General features: G+C 35.2%; 1 protein-coding gene across 7 annotated transcripts in view; it reads left to right on the forward strand.

Moving 5' to 3' along the window:
* The window catches only part of LOC141506865 (SR-related and CTD-associated factor 4), a 109,571-nt gene that overhangs the window by 71,759 nt on the left and 12,010 nt on the right, over positions 1-25,802 (forward strand). For 5 of the 7 annotated variants that reach the window (XM_074214014.1, XM_074214012.1, XM_074214011.1 and 2 more), the window contains exons 16-19: positions 1,336-1,493; positions 11,491-11,653; positions 12,611-12,697; positions 12,865-13,038. In XM_074214014.1, coding sequence (XP_074070115.1) covers positions 1,336-1,493; positions 11,491-11,653; positions 12,611-12,697; positions 12,865-13,038 — 582 coding nt within the window. The remainder of the gene's footprint in view (positions 1-1,335; positions 1,494-11,490; positions 11,654-12,610; positions 12,698-12,864; positions 13,039-25,802) is intronic. The other 2 variants (XM_074214017.1, XM_074214016.1) reach the window with 1 other exon arrangement.

Here is a 25,802-nt window from a genome sequence, read left to right on the forward strand (position 1 = left end):
CATATTATTTAAGGTTGTAGGGTGTTCTCCAACTAGTACAATGAACTTCTAGTGACTGTGATCCATAATTTAAAGTACTTATTTCACCTTTGTCTCTGCATATTATTATTATCATCATCATCATCATCATCATCATTTAGTTTTTGCAAGACAATGGGGTTAAGTGGCTTGCCCAAGGACACACAGCTAGGTAATATTTAAGTATCTGAGGCCAAATTTGAACTCAGGTATTCCTGACTCCAGGGCCAGTGCTCATCCACTGCACCACCTAGCTGGGCCCCGTCCATGCATTTTAAATCTCATCTTTTAACCTTATCTGAATTGATAGCTATATCAGTGGGCAAAAAAATGTATCTAATTTTTTGGTTGTATGTCATACGTATGATAAACATTTTATTAAATACTCTCAGAGTAGGCCAAAATGCTCTATGAGAGGAGTATATTGAGGGCTACAAAGGTTAAGGTATATGCTTTGTGCTCATGAAGATTACAGTGCTCAAACTAGGGAGGAAAATGTTGCTTAGACCCTATTACTATTTTTTGCTTCTTTCTAATATTTTTTTCTTGGTATTTAGTATGGTGAAAATTGCAGCATTTGTCAGATCATGATAGGTTTAAAGTATTAAACAAAATGAAAACTAGACTATATGACAAGTTAGAAAAGTAATAAAGGGATTTAGAGTCTTAGAATAGACTAAGTTTTAGCAAAACTTAGAAAGAATTTAGAATCTTTAATGCATTATATTACTTAAATACAAGATAAATCAAGTAAAAGATATTCAATAAAGTGATCTTCAAAAACATAATAGTCATTCACTTTGAATAAGCACTGGAAAAAAATCTACCAGTGGAGATGCTCTATTCTTTTTACCAGTTACCTAGAAAATATGTGATAACAAGATATTTAGATGCTTTTAAAAAAATAATGACTTCATAAGATATATTTCATTATGTGTGATTTGACTTACTACATTTGATCTCCTCTTAATCACATTTGCTTTATAATCTTTTCAACCTATAAATTTGGTTTTTTGTAAGGCATTGGGGTTAAGTGACTTGTCCAAGGTCAGCACAGCTAGGTACTTACTATGAGTCTGAAGCTGAATTTGAACTCAGGTCTTCCTGACTCCAGGGCCAGTGCTCCATCTACTGTGCCATCTAACTGCCTCCATCCTATAAACTGTTTTTACAAATATCATGTTAGTAAATTTTAATATTAAACATTTTTTGATTTATCATATATTTTACACAATTGTGTGTATAGCTTTAAGAACTGATAAGGAAAATTTCATTGTTGAATTGAATGTAATTAGATTTCTGTTTTCCCTCTTAAAGAGTGGAAAGGAATTCCTAAGAAATCCGACAATGAAGTTGCTCAAAATGGAGGTGGAGAAACTGCACATGCTGAACCAGTATCACCAATACCCAAAGCTTTACCTGTTCCTGTACCTCCCATTCCTGTTCCTGCACCAATAACAGTACCACCCCCACAGGTGAGATCATATATTTTTTTTTAGTCATGTTTAAGCATAATTAAATACCATGTAAGCAAGATGTATTTGGTTTCATCTAAAACCCTTTTCTAAAATATAATTCAGAAATATGTCCTACTTCCATAGTTTGGTGAAAAGGAAAAATTAAAGAAATAGGATTTTGAGAAACAACTGGAATCATTCCAAGAAAAAATGAGTTCAAAAACCCTGCCTCAAATACCTATTAACTTCAACTTGGGCTAATATTTTGGCCTCGTTTTGCCTCAGTTTTCTCATCTATAAAATAGGGATAATAGGGTGATCTTCTAAAGTTACCATTTCTGTCAGCTGATTCTTATAAACTGTGATCTTCAATCCTTTGTTTTCTTGAATATTTATTGCCAGTTTTAACCCATACTAATTTTTTAGAATTCCTGGTATTATTTGTACAGAGCCATGATATTCTTTGTCTCATCAGAATTTCATTCTTGAAAGTTGCCCATCCCCCCTGGGTTGACATCCTTTGTAGAATGTTAAGTCCCAAATCCTAGCTAACTTTGTATTCCGCTGTTTTAAATTCATTCTTCCTAAAATTTGGACTACATGGCAAGAAACCTGCTTGAGTCCTTCACTATCACAAACTCTCAGTATTCTCCTGTCTTTGATCTCTACTTTGGTAGTTAGTTTTTTCTGATTGTCAGATTTAGGTTCAGAATAACAATTTTCAGTTGACTTTGTTGTTTCCTTGACCTTTTTCAAACCTCTTTCTTTCCTTCCTTCCTTTCTTATTTTCCTTCATTCTTTCATCATTAATCCCTTTACAACAGTCTTGTGGTCTGGTGTCACTGGGGACCCTTCTCACTGTAATGGTTTTACTTGGTTTTTAATTTTTTTTTTAATTTTAAAATCAATTGCCTTGTACACAGCAGACCATAAGAAGAGGATTTAATATAAAATAATAAATTTCCATTTCAAGAAAGCCTGTATAATAAGTATACATTGTTTTCATAGCTGCCCAGCTTTTCTTTGTTTCCTTGTTGGTTTTCTTTTGTTCTCTGCTGTATGCTTTTAATTTTTATATAACTACACACACACACACACACACACACACACACACACATCATCATACCCATATATGTAAGACTGCTTATTCAGTTGTTTTTCTGAAGGTGGATAGTATCTTCCTTCATAGGTCCAAGTCTTTACAACCAACTCATCATTTCCTACATCACAGCAATATTCCAAACTGATCACATCCTGCTATGCAAGTTGTTTTTTTTTTATTTGTTATTTGTTTGTTTTTCTAATTTTCTGCATTCCTTTTATTCAGGTTTTTTTATTGATTCAAGAAATTTTTTTAATTTAAAATTATAAAATTATGCTTTTTGCCCTTCAATCATGTTCTGTCTTAAAAATATTGTTTGAAGTCTAATGCTGCTAAATCTTTCCATCTTTTTAGTAAATTCTTCTCTTTATTTTACCTTTGAGTGTATCTCTCATTTTTATATTTCCCAAAAACAAATCTTTACTCTGCTACTCATTTCTGTCACACACACACACACACACACACACACACACACACACACGTGTGTGTGTGTGTGAGAGAAAATCCTTCTTTAACCCATAAGGTTAAAGTTCTAACCCATTCCTGATTATTAGAAGATTTTAATACGATCCTTACTCCTTTAACTTCTTTTATATCACTTTTCCATTTTTATCTCATATGTATGAGATAATTTCCCCTTTTTGTCTTTCCTTACATAATTTTATTTTTTCTAGAATCATACCATCATACTCTGCTCAATATAATCCTTTCTTTCAACCTATTTTAATAATAATGGCATTCAAAGAGTACTACAACTATTTTCACAAATATGAAGTAGATAAGTTGACCATAACATTCTAGTTTTCATGGAATATCTCTCTCTCTCTCTCTCTCTCTCTCTCTTGTTTTGAATTTTTGTATGGCAATGGAATTAAGTGGCTTGCTCATGGTCACACAGCTAGGTAATTATTAAGTGTTTGAGGCGGGATTTCAACTCAGGTACTCCTGACTCCGGGTACAATGCTATATCTATAGTGTCACCCAGCTGCCCCCCCCCCCCCCAGGAATTTCTTAAGTTTTTAATTCTCTATTTCAAGTTGGTTGGTCATAATTTTCTTGGAATGCTCTTCTTTTTTTAATCTAATTTTTCCTCAATCTCTTTTGTTTGATTGTCGAAGTTCTTTTTAAGTTCTTCCAAGAATTCTTTTTTGTGCTGGGTACCATTTGACATCTCTTTAAAAAGGAGTGGCCTAGGGGCAGCTACTAGGTAATGTTCTGTTATTGTTTTGTGAAGGAAATTTGGAAAGCTGTTTTCTGACCTATTCTATTTCTCTAAAATCCTCTTTGATTAGTACTTTTTTTGCCACAAACCTAATATTGTGAGTTTGGACCAAAAGCAAAATAATAATCGCCTTAATTATATCTATAGTCCTTATCAGATGTTTCCCTGACTGCTTGATTCTCCATATTCTAACATAACAGATTTACTAATCAGGCAGAGTCATTAGCAGAAGTCCTTTTAATAGTTTATTTAGTTGGGCTTTTTTCTGGTACCTGGTTTCCACTTTAATCTCTATAGGATATATCATACCATTTTACTTTTTTAGATATGTCTTATAAATAAACTGTGTTTGATCTAGTTCTTCATTATTTGATGAAGGACCTTTCTTGTTCTTTTCATGTGCGATGGTAAATACTTGATAGAGCTATTTGTACAAGTAATATAAGCACTAGTAAGCTGCTCACTGCAATCATGAAATTGATCTTCAGGTAATGGACACACAAAAATAAAAAAAAGACATGAATTTTTTGGACATGCCCAATTTTTTTTTTTTTTTGCTTGACTATGCATATTTTTTACAAAGGATTCTATCCCTGTCCCCTTGATTGGAAGAGTTTGAGAGAGAAGGGAAAAAATATTAAAAAAAAGAAAATCTTGAGGGATTGATTTTTAAAGATATTTTAAAGACTAAAATATATCAATAGTAGATCAGGAAAAAATCATAGACTAGTTGAAAGAATTTTTTTATATCTATTAACCCATATATATTTTTTATTTTTATAAAATCTTCTTGAAAGGGATTTAATATGAAAAAACTAAGAATAACACTGGTGGATTTTTAGTCTCATAGATTTTACAACTAGAAGGAACCTTAGTTATCATTAAATACAATCCTTTCATTTTACAAATAAATTTAATTGATGTGCCCCAAGGTCACACAGAATAAGGCGGGGGAGCTAGAATTTGAACATAGGTTTTCTTTTTTCCTAATTCATTTGCATCCTTCACAAGCTTAAGTTCCTCTTATAGGCTATATATTATCATAATGGCTGAAAGATATTCAAAATTTATTTGTTTCATTATAAAATTTTCTAATGGAGTCCAATGTTAAATGCAACGTTTTTTAAAGGCTATTCTCTGGCAAAAGATCTTTCACATGTCATAAAATCATATAATATTTATCATGAATTGCCAGTACCAAGTAAAGCTTACAAAAATAGCATTAGAGTAAGAAAAGAAGAAATGTTACTACAAATTCCTTCTGTGATATACTATGAAGACACCACATATAGGAAGGCAAGTAAAGAACAGTATTCCTATTGAATATCAAGTTAAAAATATTGAAAGAAATATTAATGGAAAGATTTACAATTAAGATCAAGCAGACTTCATTAGAATAAAAAACTGGAAAAATGCAAGTTTATTTCAGTATTAGGAAAACTGTAACCATAGTAGATCATATTAAAACAACAGCAGTTAAAAATCACATGATTATTTCTGTTCAAAATACAGTTCGCATTTCTCTAAGTGATTTCAAGAGCAATTTTTCAGTTTTTGATTAAACTAAGTTAAAAATCTTTTGGCAGACAAGATCATTCCAATTTACATAACAGGAAATGGGTAAGGAGGGGAGGGATTAGATGTTTTCTCTGATAAAGGGTTTATCAGATAGGATAAAGGATTTATATCCCAGATTATAAGGAGCAAATCTGTAAGAATAAAAGCCATTCCCCCCAATTAAATGGTAAAAAAGATAGAAACAAATATTTTCTCAAGGGAAGAAATACAAAAGAAAGAAAAGGATGAGAGAAAATTATTATATATGTACAAAAATATTCATAGAAGCATTTTTTTATTCAAAGAAATAACTGGAAACTAAGGGTGTACCCATTAGTTGCAAAGTAGAATCTGAATAGAATGGCAGTGAAAAAATGTTGTGGTGTTAGTAATTTACTGATTTATAGGAGGCAATGCATTCTAGATATGTTGGGATAATCTCCAGTGGGCCTGGAAAGATGAGTTTAGATCAGCTAGTCCTGTTCAGAAAGTAAACTTGTATAGATTGATGCAAATTCAAGCAAGTAGAGCCAGAGAAAAAAAATTATACTGTAACTATGACTTTGTTGGAAATAAATAACTTTGAAAAACCGAGAGACTTCTCTAATCAAGCTTTAAATCCAAAGGCTTTTGTGGATTTGTTTGCTGATTTGATGCAAGAGAGGACTGATTTTGTATTTGAAAAAGGAAAGAACTAATAACTAATAATGGAAAAGAAATCAGAATTGTGGAGCATTTTTTTTAATTTAAAAATTAAAAGCTTTAGAGGGAAACAGGCAAGCTTTTGGGTAATGCTAAATTTAGTTTGTACTTTTTTAATCTGTACAAAATGAGTTTTACACCACTTTCTGTTCAGAAGTGTTTGTATTTGATGTTTTACCAAAGTGAAAATAATCAAATTTGAAAAGAAAAAGGAAGAAAAAGGAGGAACCAGTTCTGTCAAAAATGAGAAATATTAAAAGGAGTGAGAAGTAGGGAATGGAGGGGGCAAGATGGCTTGAGTAGTAGGGACCATTCAAATAGCTCCCTATAACACAAATTCCTGAAAACAAATCCAGAAAGTACACCAGAGACTTATGGGCTAAGCCACGATGCGGGAGTAAAGAAAACCCTTGGTTAGCTCTCCCAGCATTCTCCTCCAAAGAACTTTGAAGATAGCATTTCAAATTGAATTCTATATTGGCAAAACCAACAAAAGGTCATAGTGAGACATTGTTCCAACCCCGACAATAAGATGTTGGAAAGAGAGTTCTGTGACAAGGGATATTATTGAACCAGAGGATGAAATAAAAATTGAAAGAATCCAGATCTCAGGTCAAAGATTAAATATTACAAAGAAACCATTCAAAAGTTGTGGCCACAGTCTGTATCACACATATTGTAACGGTTAACTTATTAAAAGAGAAGACAATTTAGAACATGTTATTCTAGAAGGCAAAAGAGCTGGGATTTCAAATAATTTGTTTTCTGTGGTTTCGTTAATTTGTTGCAACAGAGGATTTTGTATTTGAAAGAGGAATTAGTGATAATAATGCAAAAGAAAGCAGCATCAGTGGATCATGTTTCTAAAAATTCCACCCAGAAAACTGGATAGAAGGAAAAATGTATATTTAATGAAATAGAAGACTTCTCATAGTCCTGATGAAATGACCAGAGCTAAATGAAAATAATACATTCAAACATAAGACACAAGAGAAGCATATAAAGGTAAACATTAAAGAGAAATCATAACAGCTAAACTATTTACCTTTATATTTGGGAAGATGAGACATTTGACTTCTAAGAACTTCACCATCATTAGACTAGTTAGAAGGATTCTCCATAAACAGAATGTGCAGGAGTGGGAGATTATGTTGGGGTAATATAAAAGAACCGGGGAAAATTACCTCCCATAGAAGAGGCATATAAGGAAGAGCTTTTAGGGTGGGTGGGGAAATAAATGGTGGGGAGAGGGGTCAAGGAACACTTGAACCTCACTCACCTCTAAATTGGTTCAAAAAGGGAAATTACAAATATTTGGTAAAAGAAGTGATTATAAAGTCATGATTAAAAATAATTGTTAAAAAAAGGTTTTTATACTTAATTGGGGAAAAAACTTTTTTTTAAAAAAGAAAATTAACTGTACCAGAATAAATACTGATGACGAATTCCAGAAAATATCATAGTGAGTCTTTTGTCCAGGAATATCATGCCTCCCCCAAGATAAGCTCATGACTTGAAATTTTATTATCTAAAAAATTGATTCAATTTTGATAGTCAGTACCTTCTCAGCACCCGTAGTTGCTTCTCCCCTCTGATTGGAGGGCTTGGAGGGTAGAGTGGTGAACTTTCCCCAAGGCTTCCCTTTAGGGAGGGTTCAGACTTTTCCAACTAACTTAATGTACCATTATCTTATCTGCTTGTTTTCAACTCCACAAGCATCATGCCCCATCCCTAGGTACCCTCTAGTCCTCCCTCTCCTTGTCAACTTTGTTTTGTGTGTGTGTGTTGTCTTTTCCAAATTTGTATATTGTCTGTTCCAGGTAAGTTCGTTGAAGGTAGGATTGTCCTTTTGCTTATTTGTGAGACAAGTGCTTACACATAATAAGTAGGCACTTAATAAGGGTTTACTGGATCACTTTGTCTGGCTCAGATCAACAAAGGGAGGTAGAAAGGGCTATCTGTGGAACCTAGTCAGGAGCATATGACTTGTCAGTCATTCTAGCACCTAGGGTATCAGGGCAAGAGAGGTCCCAAACATATAGCTGAAGTTCTACCATATCCATACAGAGGCACTGTGACAAGCACAGTTGCAAAGTAGTAACTTTGTTGTTCACTACCCTAGTTCCAGGTCACAGACCCATACTAGAGTGGGGGTAGCATTGCCAGGTAGGGAGGCTTTGGTTCATGCATGTAGCAAGAATGGAGAATGTTCAGAATTCAGCTGCAGAACTGTCTAGCTCAGCCTGCTGAGGAATAATTGACGCATTTTTTCTAGACCAGGACTGTCCAACCTTAAGTTATCTTAGGGCCACATTAATATAAAATAATTATTTGAGGGCTACACCCAGAATAATAAAAAAATATAATTTACTTATATAATAATTGTAGTTGTACCTTAGGTTAAGCAAGCATTATGAAAACTCGTGGTACTTTTAACTTCTTAGAAAGTGGGGGAACCTGTGTCATCAGTATGATAGGCAAAAGCAAACACAAAGGGTTTGTGCTTCCTATTTGGGCACGCTTAAAGCTTAGTCCTTAGTCCTTAGCCTCTCCCTGTAGTTCTGGAAGAACATAACATTCAATAATACCTCAAAAAAGTAGGAACAGCATCAGCCCAGAACTTCCCTCTGGAAGATTAGGAAGTCCATAATCTATTTTGGGCAAACAAAAATAGACTTCCATCATATTATGATGGCAGGGACACAGAAGACACAAACACAGAAGATAATAACTCTAAAACATCTGTAAGCAATGTCTCAAAGAAAAACAAAAGTTGAGCACAACTCAACTAGAATTCCTGGAAGAAGAAAAGTTAGAGACTTTATAAATGGAATGAAAGTGCTTGAGGGAAAAAATGAAAAAAATAATATGAAAGGAAGAATTGAAAAGGGAATTATCAACTTTGGCACCAGAGGTACAAGATCTTGTCTAAGGCAACAAACCACAAAAATTAAAAAGCACAAATGGAAAGTAATGACTCCATGAGATAAATACTAAAATAAAATTTAAAAGAAAAAACTTAAAATGTAGATATAAGGTACCTCATAGAAAAACAATTGACTTGAAAAAAATTTTTAGATGAGTGGAATATTGTAAGTGCTAATACTAAAAAAGAGCCTAGAAGTCATATTTCAACTAAGCTTTTTTCTTCATACCAGAAGGTAAAATAGAAATAGAATCCATCAGTCACCTTCTAAAAGAAATACCATGTTGCTAGAGCTTCTGGATCCAAAAAAAAATAAATACTGTACATAGGTAGGAAAAAAAACCCTGAAGTGTCAAGGAGCCCCATGTGCAGTAGAACAGCAACCCAACATAAAGGAATGGAGAACTTGGAATATGTTATTCCAGAAGTCAAGAATAATTTTTTCTATTTTTAGTTTTTTAGTTTTTGCAAGGCAATGGGGTTAAGTGGCTTGCTCAAGGCAACACAGCTAATTATTAAGTGTTTGAGGCCGGATTTGAACTCGGGTTCTCCTGACTCTAGGGCCAGTACTTTATCCACTGCAGCACCTAACCACCCCCAAGAATAACTTATTGAGGAAAACTGAGTATATTATTAGAATAAGGGGTGTGTGTAGAAAAGAAATTAATGAAGTAAAGGATTTTTTTTCCCCAAGTATTCCTGATGAGAAGATTTGAGCTTCAGCAAAACTTTGAAGTTCAAACAGGATCAAAGCATAAAAAATAAAAGTGAAAGGACAATGATAAATCACTTAACAGGGTTAAGTTCCTTATATTCAAATATGGTATAACCTTTGGAGATTAAGATCCATAGAGGGAGTTCAATTAGACTAGACCTGAGGGGGGGATTCTATTATGGCTTGATGATCTTAAGAAAAGAATGGAAGAAAGAAAAATATACTAGAAGGAGGAAGGAGAAGTGAAAGGAATATTAGGAGAAATTATTTCATAGCATGTACAAGTAGACATCTATACAAAAGTGGAGAGAATAGGGGTATCTACCAATACTCGAACTTCACTCAAATTGATCAGTAGAAGAGAGAACATACATACATACACAAATACTTTTCACTCATTCTAACACTTTGAAGAAAGGGGAAATTAGCAAAAGTAGATTAAGGGAGTGAATCCTAACCAAAATAAACTCTCAAAATATATTAAAACATAACTTTTTTGAGGTGGCAAAGAATGTTCATCTGAGAGGAATGGATGAGCAAGTTATGATATGTGGAAGTGATGGCATACTATTATGTTCAGCTCTTACCAGTTTAATGACTATTCAGGATTGCAGAGAATTAATGATAAAACAAGCTACCCAACTCTTCACAGAGAGGTGAAGGACTCCAAATGCTGAATGAAACCAGTATTTTTTAAGACATAGTCTCCAGTGTGAAAGTTTGATAGCCTATACTTGTTAATATCTTTTGTTTTTCTATGACTTTTGTTAGGAAAAGGGGGTTGGGTAAAAGGTTGAAAAGCATATTCTTGTTTAAAAATGAACAAATTAAATGAATAGGCTTATTATTTCATTCTCTTATACATAGCCTTTTGATGTTCTTAAAATATGTGGACTAGTTTTAAGATTAAGGTACAGTATGTTGTCCTATCAAATAGCCTTTTGCTTACTATATATATATATTTTATTGACCCTGAAATATTTACTTTGAAAAATATGCACTACCATTTCTAATTCCATTAAGTCTGAAGCTTAGCATCAAACTTTATTATCTTGCTATAAATGAGGGTAAAAAAGCAAATATCAAAAGATGATTACACCTTTCCCTTCGATGCAAAATAGATAAAATTGATAATAGATGGACTTACTTTTATTTTGAAAGATTTTGTTTATTTTGAATTTTACAATTTCCCCCCCTAATCTTGCTTACCTCCTACCCCCCCCCCCCAGAAGGCAGTCTGTTAGTCTTTTCATTATTTCCATGGTATGCATTAATCTAAGTTGAATGTGATGAGAGAGAATTCATATCCTTAAGTAAGAAACATAGTCTGGGATATAACAGAATTACCTAAAATAACTTTGTTTTCTTTTTAAAGATTTTATTTATTTTGAGTTTTACAATTTTTCCCCTCATCTTACTCCCTCCCCCACCCCCCACAGAAGGCAATTTGTCAGTCTTTACTTTGTTTCCATGGTATACATTGATCCAAATTGGATGTGTTGAGAGAAAAGAGATAGCAAGATCAGACAATAAGATATCAGTTGATAACTTTTTTTAAAATTAATGGTAATAGTCTTTGGTCTTTTTTTCAGGAGATGGACTTAATTTTAAATAAAAACTTTGAGAGTATACAGATTAGTTTGAATCTGACACTGTAAACTGGAAATATCAGCTCTAAAATTGAGTTTTATCACTATTGATTATTATATTTTGGTACATACATTTACATATATTCTGTATAATATATCTATTATTATATGTATAAAGTCTTCCTCTTGTCTCCTTTTTTAGGTTCCACCACATCAACCAGGCCCTCCAGTAGTTGGTACACTCCAGCCACCAACTTTCACACCACCTTTAGGAATTCCCCCACCTGGTTTTGGTCATGGAGTTCCTCCCCCTCCTCCTCCACCATTTTTACGCCCAGGATTCAACCCAATGCATTTACCACCAGGTATTGCTAACTTAGTACCTAGAATATAGTGATATTCAATCAAGGATGACAGGCATAAGAAGGCAGTGATATCATGAACAGAGCATTAGAATAAAAGTCTCAACTCAACTAAATTTCTTGGATGCTTTCAAGATCTCATTGATGTAGCTACTCCTTATGCCAGCATAGACTGAAATGTTTTTGTGCTTCTTATCCTGCTTGATTTTTGTCTATGTCTTCCCACACATTTTCCATATAGGATTTATACACTATAGTGATACCCTTCCTGTGGATTGTTCAGTAGTTTTTAATTTTTCCTGTAGAACTTAGGATATCCATTTCCTTAGCTGAATTTTTTGTTTTTTGAGTCATAAATTTCCCCTACATCTTTTAGACCATTTCTGGTGGTGCTGGTGATATGCTGTGGCATAATTGTACCAAATTATTCATCTCTGTCTTATAATTTGCATTACTGTTTTGACATTTGCATTACTCTTTCAGAATTGTTGCATCACATTCATAGTCGCATTGCTTCCATGGGGTGAAGGGGCTTTAATTTCAGGGAACAGATGGGATGGTGTTGAAATTGCTTTATAATTCCAAAGTGCTACATGTCTCAATGACGTTTATTCTTCAGTTCTGGGCCTAGTTCATTGTCCTGCTGTGCCTGATCTTTTTATTAACAGAAACTAACTGTGCTTATAGATCATCTCAAAGGGCCAGCTGTTCAATTATGGTAAAACAGTATATATTTTTCATTTTATTTTACCTATGCAGATTGTTTATGTTAACCTTCCTTGAATAAAAATGTGTTTTATTGAGGAGGCACTATAAATATTCTGAGACTTGATAACACTCAGTGTCATCCATCAACAAAGTAGCAGATCTCATTGTCTATAGGTATTTGAACTCAGTGCAGGATGTTTTCCAGAGTTTTACTGCAAAGTACAAATTGTGATTATTTTTCCTCTTTTCTAGGGTTTCTTCCTCCAGGACCCCCACCTCCCATAACACCACCAGTGTCTATTCCTCCTCCCCACACTCCACCAATAACCATCCCAAATTGTAAGCATTTTTTCTTTTATTTTGTGTGTGTGTATGTGTGGATGAGTGAGAAAGGGAGAGAGTGAAAAAGACAACAGAGGGCATATATAGGACGTCAAGGTATTTTATCAAATTAAGGAGGGAATCAGTTATTCAGCTTTACATGTTGATATGATTATATTCCTTAGCTACTATCGCTGGTATAAATGAAGACACTACAAAAGACTTATCTATTGGAAATCCCATTCCAACAGTGGTTTCTGGGGCTAGAGGAAATGCCGAATCTGGTGACAGTGTGAAAATGTATGGATCTGCTGTTCCACCTGCTGCACCTCCTGTTACCCAGCCTGTTTCACTTATTGGTGAGTTAATTTTTTGTTAATGTTTTAACATTTTTCAAAGAACAAATAAATGAAAGCTAATACAATACCTTTATACAGCACTTGAAATGGTAAAATGTTTCACGAAGCAAAAAAAGCTCTCCTGGTTAGAAAATAATAAAATTATGAAATTGATAAATAATTATAAATTATGAAAATAAAAACTCAAGAGGATTACAAAAGTAATTAAATTACTTTTGTAATTCTCTTGAGAGTTCCCCTTTCATCAGACAATATGAATTCTTACTCTTTGCTAAGAAATGACTTTGAAAGAAATTAAAGTTCTGTGTCTTGGGCAAAATATGACTGTGCCAATCTTACTTTTTTGTTCCAATATTTAGATTAGCCATTATTTTTGTAGTCTTGGTCATAGTGATTGGTTCAGAATTAGACATTGATGTAATCTCATATCTGTCCTAGGATTATGCATAATATACTTTTCATTATATATATATATATATATACACACACACACACACACACACACACACACACACACACACACACATACATACATTATAGCTAAGCTGTGTGAATATGAAAATTTTACTAACCCTTATTCTGATGTAAACATCATACTATACTCACCGTTGTACAGATAATAAAATAGAATTTTCAGTTTAAATTATTTTTATGTTGGTTATTATGAATTAAAATAAGTGAAAGATTAATTTTTGTTATGAAAAATTACGTTACATTTATCACTTGTCTTTGTAAGACATAAATGTTGATTAAATATAGCCAAATAAATATATTAGGGAGACTAAAATTATGAATAATGCCAAAGTTATTTATGTTTGATCATTACATGCTTATTCCCAGTGTCTTGATATTTTGTTTAAGGACACCTGTTCACCAGTTTATGGGGAAATACAGCATATAGTTTGGAAGGTATGAAAAACTAGTTAAACCTACTGTTAATAATATAGTTAATGTTTCACTGAATTCTTTCTCATATATATATATATATATATATATGTATATGTATATGAGAATATACTTACAATTTTAAGATAGTTAAAATGCCTTGTTTTTTAAAAGTTGAAATAAAGTACTGGCCTTTAGTCAAGAGATAGGGATTCTTCTTGTCTCAAGCATAGGTATCTCATACTAAACCATCTTAATTCTGTTTACTGTAATTCAAATCATACCTAACTCAAGTATCTCTTCTCTCATATCCATCTTTTGTACTGCTTCTGGGGTGATATTTCTAAAGCGTGCTTCATATACAGCCTTTGTTTATAATATTAAATATAAACCCTTCTGTTTCAGATTTAACGCTCTTTATAACCTAGAGCCCAGTCTACCATTTCAGGCTTATCCATATATATTACTCGTCTTCAAATGGGCCTTCTTTCATTACATACATGACATTCCATTAACTTTTTCCATACCCAGAATGCTCTACCTCATCACTTCAGCTCAAATGTCACTTTTTTCCCCTTTCCTGAACCCATTACCACTTGAGCTGCCCTTTCCCCTGCTTTCCAAAAATACCTTGTATTTGTTTTAGACATTCTTAATCCCTTATGGATAACTTTGTATCTCCAATGCTGAGTACAATTCTTTGCAGATTGTACCAGCATAATAATGCTTGTTTTATTGATTTATAAGTGAAAACTTGGTTAACATTTCTATATTATAGTAAACTAAAATTTTTTAAATAAAGCTATTAAATTGGACAGATTTAACTGTAAAGAGTATAAAAATGTAATTGTTTTCCTGTTTTTGTCCCATTGATAAGGAATACTCTGATTCACAGGCCCTAAACCTACTTTAAAAATCTGATTATTATCCTGTGAATTTTAACAATATTTCCTTTTAGATTTGAAAGCTCATTGCTTAAAGGAATACAGTCTACCTACTTAAGGGAAATAGCTGCCCTAATCTGACCACAGGCCCTGCAGCTACAGGACCCCTTGAGCTATTATCCTCCATCTCTTCTGCATTTCGTAGTCAGATTCCTTGAAAAAATTGCATACATACTTTACCTCTTCTCTCATTTCTCTTCTCAAACTTTTGCTTCTGATTTTATTATTCAGACAGCTTTCTTTAAGGGTACACTCAATCTCTTCATTGCCAGATTTGATCATCTTTCTCAAGCATCATCCTTCTCAGTCTTTCTGCTCTATTTAATACTATTGACTACTTGCTCCTCTTGCATATACTTTCTCCTTTCTAGGTTTTCTTGACTCCTTAGGAGTTCTCTTCCTTCTCATCTATCTAGTTTGCAGTTTCCTTTGCTGTCTTCTGTCACACCCCAACTGCAGATATGCCTCAAAGTTTTTGTCTTAAGCCCTTTTTCTGTTTATACTCTCTTGGCAGCCTCATCAGATCCTATGGATTTAGCTCCTAATATGACTTCTGTCTAGCCTCAGGTATCATTAGAACTTTAGTTTCAAATCATCAGTTGTCCAGCATGCATTTTAAAGTGGATGTTCCAGAAGTATCTTAAACTCAACATATGTAAAATGGAATTTGCGTTACCCTACAAACTTTCCTATACTTAAAGCTTTGTGTTTGTAAATTTGGTATTAACCTTGACTTTGCATCATGTCAAAGTCTGCTACCAAATCTTGATCTTTCTGATTTCACAGTATGTCTTACAATTCCTTTCCCCCCTCTCATAGCTCTTATCTTATTTCAAGCTCTGTTAATCATTAACCTATCAAATTTTTTCAATAACCTCCTAATCATTACCCTACTACATCTCTTATTATTTCAACCCATCCTACAAACTGCTGCTACAGTAATTTTCCATAAATGCAGATCTGACCATGTGATTGTCCTATTCAACTAACTCCAGTGACTTTCTGTTGAGGAAAATTAATAAAAAGCTAAAGTGTAGGGGTGGCTAGGTGGTGTAGTGAATAGAGCAATGGCCCTGGAGTCAGGAGGACCTGAGTTCAAATCTGGACCCTGACACTTAATAATTACCTAGCTGGCATGGCTTGGGCAAGCCATTTAACCCCATTGCCTTGCAAAAACATACATACATAAGCAAGCTCTATTCTTAGTCCAACTATATATTTGGTCTCATTGGATGTTCTTCCCCGTCCTGCACTCTTGTGATCCAGCCAAATTGACTTTCACACTATTTCTCACATGGGACCTTCTACTCCTCCTCCCCCACCCCCACTTCCTTACTTTTGTTCTGCTGTTATCTCATGTTCCTGGAATGTACTCCCTTCTCACTTCTGACTCAGGGAGAGTTCAGGCACCATCATCTTCATGAAGCCTTTCCTGATCACCTCGATTGCTCCTGCGCTCCCTGGGTATATAAATAAAACTTAATGTGAATATTGTATATATTTCATATGGATTTGTCTCTCCCATTAGAATTGTGAGTAAGGATTATTTTGCACTTTATATTCACATTCCCATATATAGTATATGAGGGATATACTGTGGTATATAGACTGGTACATTGTAACCACTTAATAAATACTTGTTGATTTATTGATTCTTTTCCCCTCACTATTTGGGATTTCCTTCCCGTTCTTTTTACTGTCCTACTAAACTTCAGTGGAAGAACTGATGAAGAATAAACCCAGTTTACTGTGCTTTTCTTCTAAAATAAAGATGAAACCAAATTTCAACTGTTTTTCTATACTTTTAATATCTACAGTTTTTCCAAATAGGAACTGAGAGAAAAGAAGATTTGAGTCCATAGAAAGAAGGATATACATGTTTGCTTCTAACATTAAAACTTCTTAGGAAACCTCAAATGGACTACTTGAGAGAAATAAAAGAGAAACTGTGTTAGACTGATTTTTACTCATTGGACCAGGGAGGAAAGAAACCATGCTCAAAAGCAGTAGGTAGTAGTATGGAAGAGAGTAACAGGCAGGTCTTCTCTTCACCTCAGGCTTTAGACATCTTGTGAAATTGATCCTTGCCAACTGCCTCTTTCCTCCTCAAACTTGTTCTCTTCTACTCTTTATCATTTGGAGCCACCATCAGTGGTTTGAAAACTGAGACAGTCACAATTCCCACAACTACTGACAAAGTGTTCCTGAAATGTTATAGAGGAACTCAATAATGTTTGTTTGCTATAATAACATCTACCCTTTACTAAGCAGTGTGATCAAAGAGAAATTACTGACTTTCTGTGAGCCTCACTTTTCCTCAACTATAAAATCTCTTTTATTATAGAACAGATGTGGTCTTTAAGAATTGCTATGATTGGGAGGCTAGGTGGCACAATGGATAGAGCACCAGCCCTAGAGTCAGGAGTACCTGAGTTCAAATCCAGCCTCAGACACTTAATAATTACCTAGCTGTGTGGCTTTGGGCAAGCCACTTAACCCAATTGCCTTGCCAAAAAAAAAAAAATGTTATGATTAAAAATTTTGTCTTACATTCAAGTTTGTATTAAGTCTTATCTGAATTTAGCCAGTTGGCTGTCAGAGGAAAACAGCCCTTACCCATCCAACTTTAAAGTTAATACTCACCAGAACCTGCTCTACCTTGGTTTAATCTTTAAGAACACACATCTAGTGCAGGCAAGAGTGAAGCTTTCACTGGGACTTGAGTGGAAAGTTTTTTTTTTTAATTGAAAGATGCTATCTAAATGTGAAATTAAGATAGAAGTGATATAATACTGTCTTTGGGGGTTTGTGGACAATAAATTCCATGATAGGAAGTAATACAGATTTGTGACTTTCTTTGTATTATGGACCCCTTTGGTAGTGTGCTGAAACCTATGGACTTCTCCTTAGATTATATGGATTTTTTTGTTTTTATTTTTTATATATTTATTTTTATTTTTGTAAAAAAAAATTTTATAGATTACTAAAATATTCTTCTTTAAGAGTAAACATAATACCGGTCGGCTAGGTGGTGCAGTGGATAAAGCACCAGCAGGAGTCAGGAATGCCTGAGTTCAAATCCAGCCTCAGACACTTACTAATTACCTAGCTGTGTGGCCTTGGGCAAGCCACTTAACCCCATTTGCCTTGCAAAAACCTAAAAAAAAAAAAAAAAAGAGTAAACATAATACCCCCTCCCCCCCAAAAATATAGACCCTCATGAACAATAAGTAAAGGAAAGAGAAAAAAATTAGAATTAAAATAATAATAATAATAATAATAATAATAATAATAATGGGGCAGCTAGTGACACAGTGGACAGATCACTGGTGGAGTTGGGAGCACTCAAGCTCAAATCTAGCCCCAGACACTCAACAATCACCTGGCTGTGTTGCACTGGGCAAGCCACCCTGACCCCATTGTCCTGCAAAAACCAAAAAAATAATAATAGTAAAATAAGATGATAATAATAATAATAAATGTGCTTTGGTCTAAGTTCCAACACCACCAGCTCTGTTGCGGGTGGGTCACATTCTTTTATAAGTCCATCACCAAAACTACTTCCATATTTTTCCACTGTTGCCATTACTAATCGCAACTCCCTCCATTCATACTTCCCCACTACCATACAGTATATTTTCTATCTCCTTTCACTCTGTCCCTCTTCTTAAATGTGTTATAGGGGTAGCTGAGTGGGGCAGCAGACTGATCACCAGCCCTGGGGCCAAGGGGCCCAGAGCCCACATACCACTCCTAAGGCCCAGCAACCACCTGGGCCTGTGGTCCCAGACAGGCCAGCCAATACCAGCCCTTTGCAAGATTTAAAAAAGAAGGGGCAGCTGGGTGGCGCAGTGGATAAAGCACCATCCCTGGAGCTAGGAGTACCTGGGTTGAAATCTGGTCTCAAACACTTAATACTGTGTGGCCTTGGACAAACCACTTAACCCCTTTTGCCTTGCAAAAACCTAATAAAAAAAGTAATAAAAAAGAAAACGTGTTACATCTGAGCACTCTCCCCCACTCTTTTTCATCACTCACATCCCCCCCTTCCCTCCTCCTTATTCTAAATGTCTACACCCCATTGACTATATATGCTGTTTCCTCTCTGGGCCACCTCTGATAAGAATGAAAGTTCCTCATTCTCCCTCACTTTCCTCCCTTCCATATCATTGCAATAGCTCATTTTAATAAAAAAAAATCTTATTACATGAAATATCTTAGCCTATTCCTCCTCTCCTTTCTCTTTCTCCCATTGCATTTGCCTTTTAGCCATTGACTCCATTTTTACAATTCAAATTCAGCTCTCTCCTGTGCTTCATCTATAAAAGCTTCTACCTGCTCTATTAAATGAGAAGGTTCATATGAATATTATCAGTGTCATTTTTCTATACAGAAATACATGTAGTTCATCATTAAGTCCCTCATATTTTCCTCTTCTCCACTCTCTATGCTTCACCTGAGTCCTGCATTTGAAGAGCAGACCTTCTGTTCAGCTCTGGCAATTTCAACAGGAACATTTGAAATTGCCCTGCTTCATCGAAAGTCCATCATTTTTCCTGGAAGAAGATGTTCAGTTTTGCTGGGCATTCTGGACTCTTTTGCCTTCCGGAATATTATATTCCAAGCCCTACAAGCTTTTAATGTAGTTGTTGCTAAGTCCTGTGTGATCCTGACTGCAGCTCCACGATATTTGAATTGTGTTCTTCTGGCTGCTTGTAATAATTTTCTCTTTGACTTGAGAGTTCTGGAACTTCGCTATATTATTCCTGGGTTTTTTTTTTTTTTAATCTCTTTCGGGGGAGATCGGTGGATTCTCTCTTTGGCCTCTGCTTCTAGGATATCAGGGCAATTTTCCTGTAGAAATTCTTTAAAAATGAGGTCAAGACTCTTCCTGAAAATGACTTTCAGGATCCCAATAATTTTTAAATTATCTTTCCTGAATCTGTTTTCCAGATCTAATTTTTCATTCTTTTGGTGAAGTATTGTGTCTTGACTTCTTATAAAGTCATCAGCTTCCTTTAGCTCCAGTCTACATCTGAAGGATTTGTTTTCCTTGTTATCTCTTTTTTCCATCTGGCCAATTCTGCTTTTTTAAAGCATTCTTCTCCTCAATAATTTTTTTTTTTTTTTTAGAATTTTGCAAGGCAAATGGGGTTAAGTAGCTTGCCCAAGGCCACACAGCTAGGTAATTATTAAGTGTTTGAGACTGGGTTTGAACCCAGGTACTCCTGACTCCAGGGCGGGTGCTTTATCCACTGCTTCACCTAGCTGCCCCTCCTCAATAACTTTTTGAACTGTTTTATGCATTTGACCTATCCTGGCTTTATCTCCCTTACTTGATTTTCAAAATCTTTTTTTGAGCTCTGTCATAGCCTGAGCCCAATTTCTGTTTTTCTTGAAGTCTTTAGATGCAGGTGCTTGTACTTCCTCATCTTCAGATTGAGTATTTTGATCCTTCTTGGGATCATAGACAATGTACTTCTCAATGGTGTTCCTCTTTTTTCTCTGTTTACTCATTTCCCCAGCCTGTGCCTGGTCTTGGGGTGCTTTCTGAGCTTTTGAGTATTATTGGGACACCTCCCCAAAGATCTCCGTGTGTGAGGTTCTGTCTTCCCTCCTGGTCTGTGAATGACCACAGGTGTACCCCCTCTGTCATGGGGCTGAGGTGAGGGAGGCTGCTGTTCTGTATGGGGCCTAGACTGTGGTCAGAGCCCCGGAGTACTGTTCCGGGTAGGGAGGACAGACCTCAGAAATCTCTCTCCATTCTCCTACTCAAGGCTTAGTTGGCTGGGGGCTCCTGCTTACTGACTCCCACCTTCTTCTGTTTCCTGGGTTGCCCCTGCCACACTGCCTGAAAGTGCCCTGAGGGCTGAGCTTCACTTGCTTGCTCTGGCAGAAGTTTCTCTCTTCTCTCCCACCCCCACATCTTCCAAGTTGTGCCCGGTGCTCCTGGTGTCAGGAAACTGCCTGTACTGCCGGGAGCCATGGGTCCCAGGTGCTCTGGGGCTGCCTTCAGGAGGATGAAGTTCCTTTGCTCTGGCAGGCTGCCCCCTCACCCCATGGAGTGAAGCCTTTCCACTATTTTCCAGGTTACCTTGGTCTGGAAAACTGCCTCACTGAATCTTTCTGTGCATTCTCTCTCAAATTTAGTTAGTCGTTATTTTATGGGTTTTGAAATATTATAGAGAGAGCACCTAAGAGAGGCTCATCTTGGCTCCACCCCCTAGATTATATGTTTTAAAATGCAAAAAAAGTGTGGAATTAGAGAGGAAATCAGTTATTGAAATAGTTACCAAAATATTTTTTTAAATAAGTTTGTAATTCTCAGGTTAAAAACCCCTCTATGTAAGAATAAAATACAAATTACTTTCCCCAACATTTAAGGTCCATCCATCTTTGTGATCTTCTCAGTCTTTTATCTCTTCTTTGCTTCATTACAGCATGGTGATATCTCCTGGTGCCTGCATTGGGAGTTAGACCTGCAATATCCAATCTTCCTTCCCCTCCAAACTATGCTTCTGATATTATGAATCTATCTCATTTTTCCTTCTTCATTTCTCCCCATCTCTTTTTTTTTCTGTTTTAAGAACAACAACTTCTTGAGAGTGGAGACCATTTCTTTTTGTTTGTTTTATATCCCTATTGCCTAGCACAGTAACCTGAAATATAGTAAGAGCTTACGTAAATAAGTGCTTATGGCCTGCCTGCCATTTAATAGTCAAACTTTACCTTAGATTTGTAATCTGACTTAAAACAATTATCTTTCATGACCTCCATGATGCAGTTGCTGTCCAGTCTGTTTGTACAGTTAATTCCCATCAGTTAATATTTATTTAAATTCCTACAAACTGGACCCTGCTCTCATGGTACTTTTTATGCCCACAATGTACACCCTTCCTAGGGTTCCCTTTTCAGACGCTTTTCTTCCTTCAAGATTGACACATTATTCATGAAAAAATTTTGTCTTCCTGGTTGAAAAGTTTGTCTCCTTTTTTCAAATTTCCCACCACTCTTATTTCTTTCTTTTCTTTTTTTTTTTTTTAAAGGATTTTTGCAAGGCAAATGGGGCTAAGTGGCTTGCCCAAGGCTGCACAGCTAGGTAATTATTAAGTGCCTGAGGCCGGATTTGAACTCAGGTACTCCTGACTCCAGGGCCAGTGCTCTATCCATTGCAACACCTAGCCGCTTATCATGCTTATTTTTGTATATTGTTTTATTCCATCATTAAAACTGTAAAAGTCTTACTTGAAGAGAGCATTGTTACCAGAGGAATTAAATTAATTAAATTAATAATGAATTGGTTTGTGCAACCAGATTTATTTCACTTGGACTTCTGTTGCTAAGTTTTAGAGATCCTGAATGAATTACTTTATATCATATTAATTAAATAATTTGATTCAGAAATAGTTTTTCTTTTAATTCATTTATGATGAACGTGTTGACATTGAGTTTACATTTGAAATAAGACAAGTATTTCAGATACATAATTGTAATTTTTGTCATCTGTATCCATACTTTATTCACATAATTATAGTATTTTATAATTTATAGGCACATCTATCTTGTTCCTTTATTTTATAGATGGAATAAATGAGTGAAGCTAAGATAGCCAGAGGAACTGGTTTCAAATTCAGACTTTGTTGCTTCGTGTGTGTGTATGCGTGGTGTGTGTGTGTGTGTGTGTGTGTGTGTGTGTGTGTGTGTGAAGTTGATTGATTTAGTTTCATTCTTGGTCTCATACAATCATTGGATTTATAATATCCAATTTTTCACTTTAATGATGAGGAAAATTCAAGACCCAGAGAAGTTAGGGACTTGTTTCAGATGTGAGGGGAAAACACCTCCAAGTTGGTGGCAGAGCTAGTAGATAGAATCCAGGTCTCTAAACTTGTCAGTCTGTGTATATAATTTTATTGTATTCTACTCTAAATTCATTCTGATCTGGCTCAAGTGAGCCACAATATTGAAATCAAATTTACACTGAAGTACAAAAATGCATATTAAGAACTTTGCAACTTTCCATTGTCTGCAAAGCCTTTATATATCAGGCCTTGCATAATATTCTATCAGGTATGAGAAACTCTCAAGACATAGAGAAGCCTTTCTATACTCCTTGGAAAGGCCTTTTCCCTTCATATTACCTACCCCAAAAGTATTCCACATTCCCCATGTGGGGCACATTTCAACTCTTTTGTTTACTACCACAAGTAGGTAAGGTGTCTGGCCTGGAGTCAGGAAGATCTGAATTTGAATCTTTCCCAAACAGTGACTAAAGACTGTCAGTCTGTTTTCTCATTAATAATGTGAGGATGATAATAGCTGCCTCCTCATGGGGATCACATGATATATAGCTCTTTTTGAACCTTAAAGGAAGACCAGTTATTTAATATTAGTTATTATTTTTACCATAACTTGAAAATGTATCTACTTGTTAAATGATGAAGAAACTATGAGCTATGAGTCATAATTGTTCAGCTCTTGAACTTATAGCAGTAAACAATCCTAAATAATAGCTTCTGCTACTCTTTTTCTATGCATTTTACATTTTTTCCTGCTTTAGTTCATTGACAAATATAGTCTGGAAAGAGTTTTTTTTTTTGTTAGGTTTTTGTGCGGTAAATGGAGTTAAGTGACTTGCCTAAGGCCACACAGCTGGGTAATCATTAAGTGTCTGAAGCCGGATTTGAACTCAGGTACTCCTGACTCCAGGGCCAGTGCTGTATCCACTGCACCACCTAGCCACCCTGGTTTTTTTTTTTTTAAGAAAGATTTTATTTATTTTGAGTTTTACAACTTTTCCCCTAATCTTGCTTCTCTGCCCCCACTCCCCACAGAAGGCATTCTGTTGGTCTTTACATTGGCTCCATGTTATACATTGATGTCAGTTGAATGTGATTTCTTCCTTAAGGAAGAAAATTAAAGTATGAAATAGTAAAATTACGTAATAATATAACTTTTTTTTTTTCTAATTTGATGGTAATAGTCTTTGTTCAAAGTCCATAATTCTTTCTCTGGATACAGATGGTATTCTCCATTACAGATAGCTTGAAATTGTTCCTGGTTGTTGCACTGAGGGGATGAACGAGTCCATCAAGGTTGATCATTGCCCCCATGTTGCTGTTAGGGTGTACAGTGATTTTCTGGTTCTGCTCATCTCACTCAGCATCAGTTCATGCAAATCCCTCCAGGCTTCCCTGAATTCCCATCCCTCCTGGTTTCTAATAGAACAGTAGTGTTCCATGACATACATATACCACAGTTTGTTAAGCCATTCCCCAGTTGAAGGACATTCACTTAATTTCCAATTCTTTGCCACCACTAACAGAGCTGCTATAAATGTTTCTGTACATATAAGTGATGTTATTTTACCCTTTTTCATAATCTCTTCAGGGTATAGACCCAGTAGTGGTATTGGTGGATCAAAGAGCAGGCACATTTTTGTTGTTCTATTGCTCTCCAGAAAGGTTGGGTGAGTTCATAGCTCCACCAACAGTGTAATAGTGTCCCAGATTTCCCACATCCCTTCCAACATTGATCATTGCCCTTTCTGGTCATATTGGCCAATCTGAGAGATGTGAGGGTGGTACCTCAGAGATGCTTTAATTTGCATTTCTCTAATAAGTAATGATTTGGAGCAGTTTTTCATGTGACTATGGATTGCTTTGATTTCCTCATCTGTATATTGCCTTTGCATATCCTTTGACCATTTGTCAATTGGGGAATAGCTTGGTTTTTTTTGTTTTGTTTTTTTTGAAAATTTGACTCAGTTCTCTGTATATTTTAGAAATGAGTTGTCAGAAATACTAGTTGCAAAAATTGTTTCCCAATTTACTACATTTCTTTTGATTTTGGTTACAGTGGTTTTGTCTGCAGAAACTTTTTAACGTAATCAAAATTTTCTAGTTTGTTTTAGTGATGTTCTCTATCTCTTCCTTGGTCACAAACTGCTTCCCTTTCCATAGATGTGACAGGTAAACTACTCCTTGATCTTCTAGTTTGCTCATACTATTGTTTTTTATGTCTAAATCCTGTATCCATTTGGAAAGATTTATAATAGCTATTCCCTTTTCTTTAGCTTCTGTGTTTTTCCTTTCGTGTGCAGTAGACTCATTGAAGTAGCTCATTATCAGTAAGCTTCTCTGTAGAATATAAACCTTTTGAGAACAGGAACTAATTCCCACCATTTATGTGATAAGTGAGTGCAAGATACTGTGTTACCACTATCTTGTACACATTGGTCCTTACTAAATATTTCTTGAATTATTGTATGGTGGAAAGGGTGGGGAGGGCAGCTAGGTAGCACAGTGGATAGAGTACTGACCCTGGAGTCAGGAGTACCTGAGTTCAAATCTGGCCTCAGACACTTAATAATTACCTCGCCATGTGGCCTTGGGCACGCCACTTAACCCCATTGCCTCACCTTGCCAAAAATAAAAAAGAATTAGTGAATGGACCATGAAAATAGGAAGGACACTGGATTTAGATTTAAAAGATTTGTGTTTGTTACCTTGGGCAAAGTCACTTTACTAGACCTCAAAAATTCATCATTTTTTTATAAATGTAAAGGTTAACACTTTCTGTCTTAAGAGTTTGGTTTTCTGGTGATGTTCATTTAATTTATCTGGTGTCCTGACCTACATTTCTTTATAGTTTCATGTATTATGATCTGTTTCCTCATCTCATAACAAATTTTTAATTTTTCCTTGGTCAGATTTTACAATGAATTTTGTTTCACAGATTTGCTGTTATGCAAGTTATGACTGCTTTTAGCCTTGAGTTGCAATCTGCTATTTATTTTATTTTGAATTAATGCAAAGTTGTCTCTAAACTAATCCTGATTTCTTCAGCTAGCAGTGCCCATTATGGAATGGATAAGCAATATTACACTTCAGCATTCTTTGCATTAGGATTGAAATGAAGCAGCCTAGCAAAAAG

The sequence above is a fragment of the Macrotis lagotis genome, chromosome 1, assembly GCF_037893015.1.
Source record: "Macrotis lagotis isolate mMagLag1 chromosome 1, bilby.v1.9.chrom.fasta, whole genome shotgun sequence".
In the NCBI taxonomy this organism is placed as follows: domain Eukaryota; kingdom Metazoa; phylum Chordata; class Mammalia; order Peramelemorphia; family Peramelidae; genus Macrotis; species Macrotis lagotis.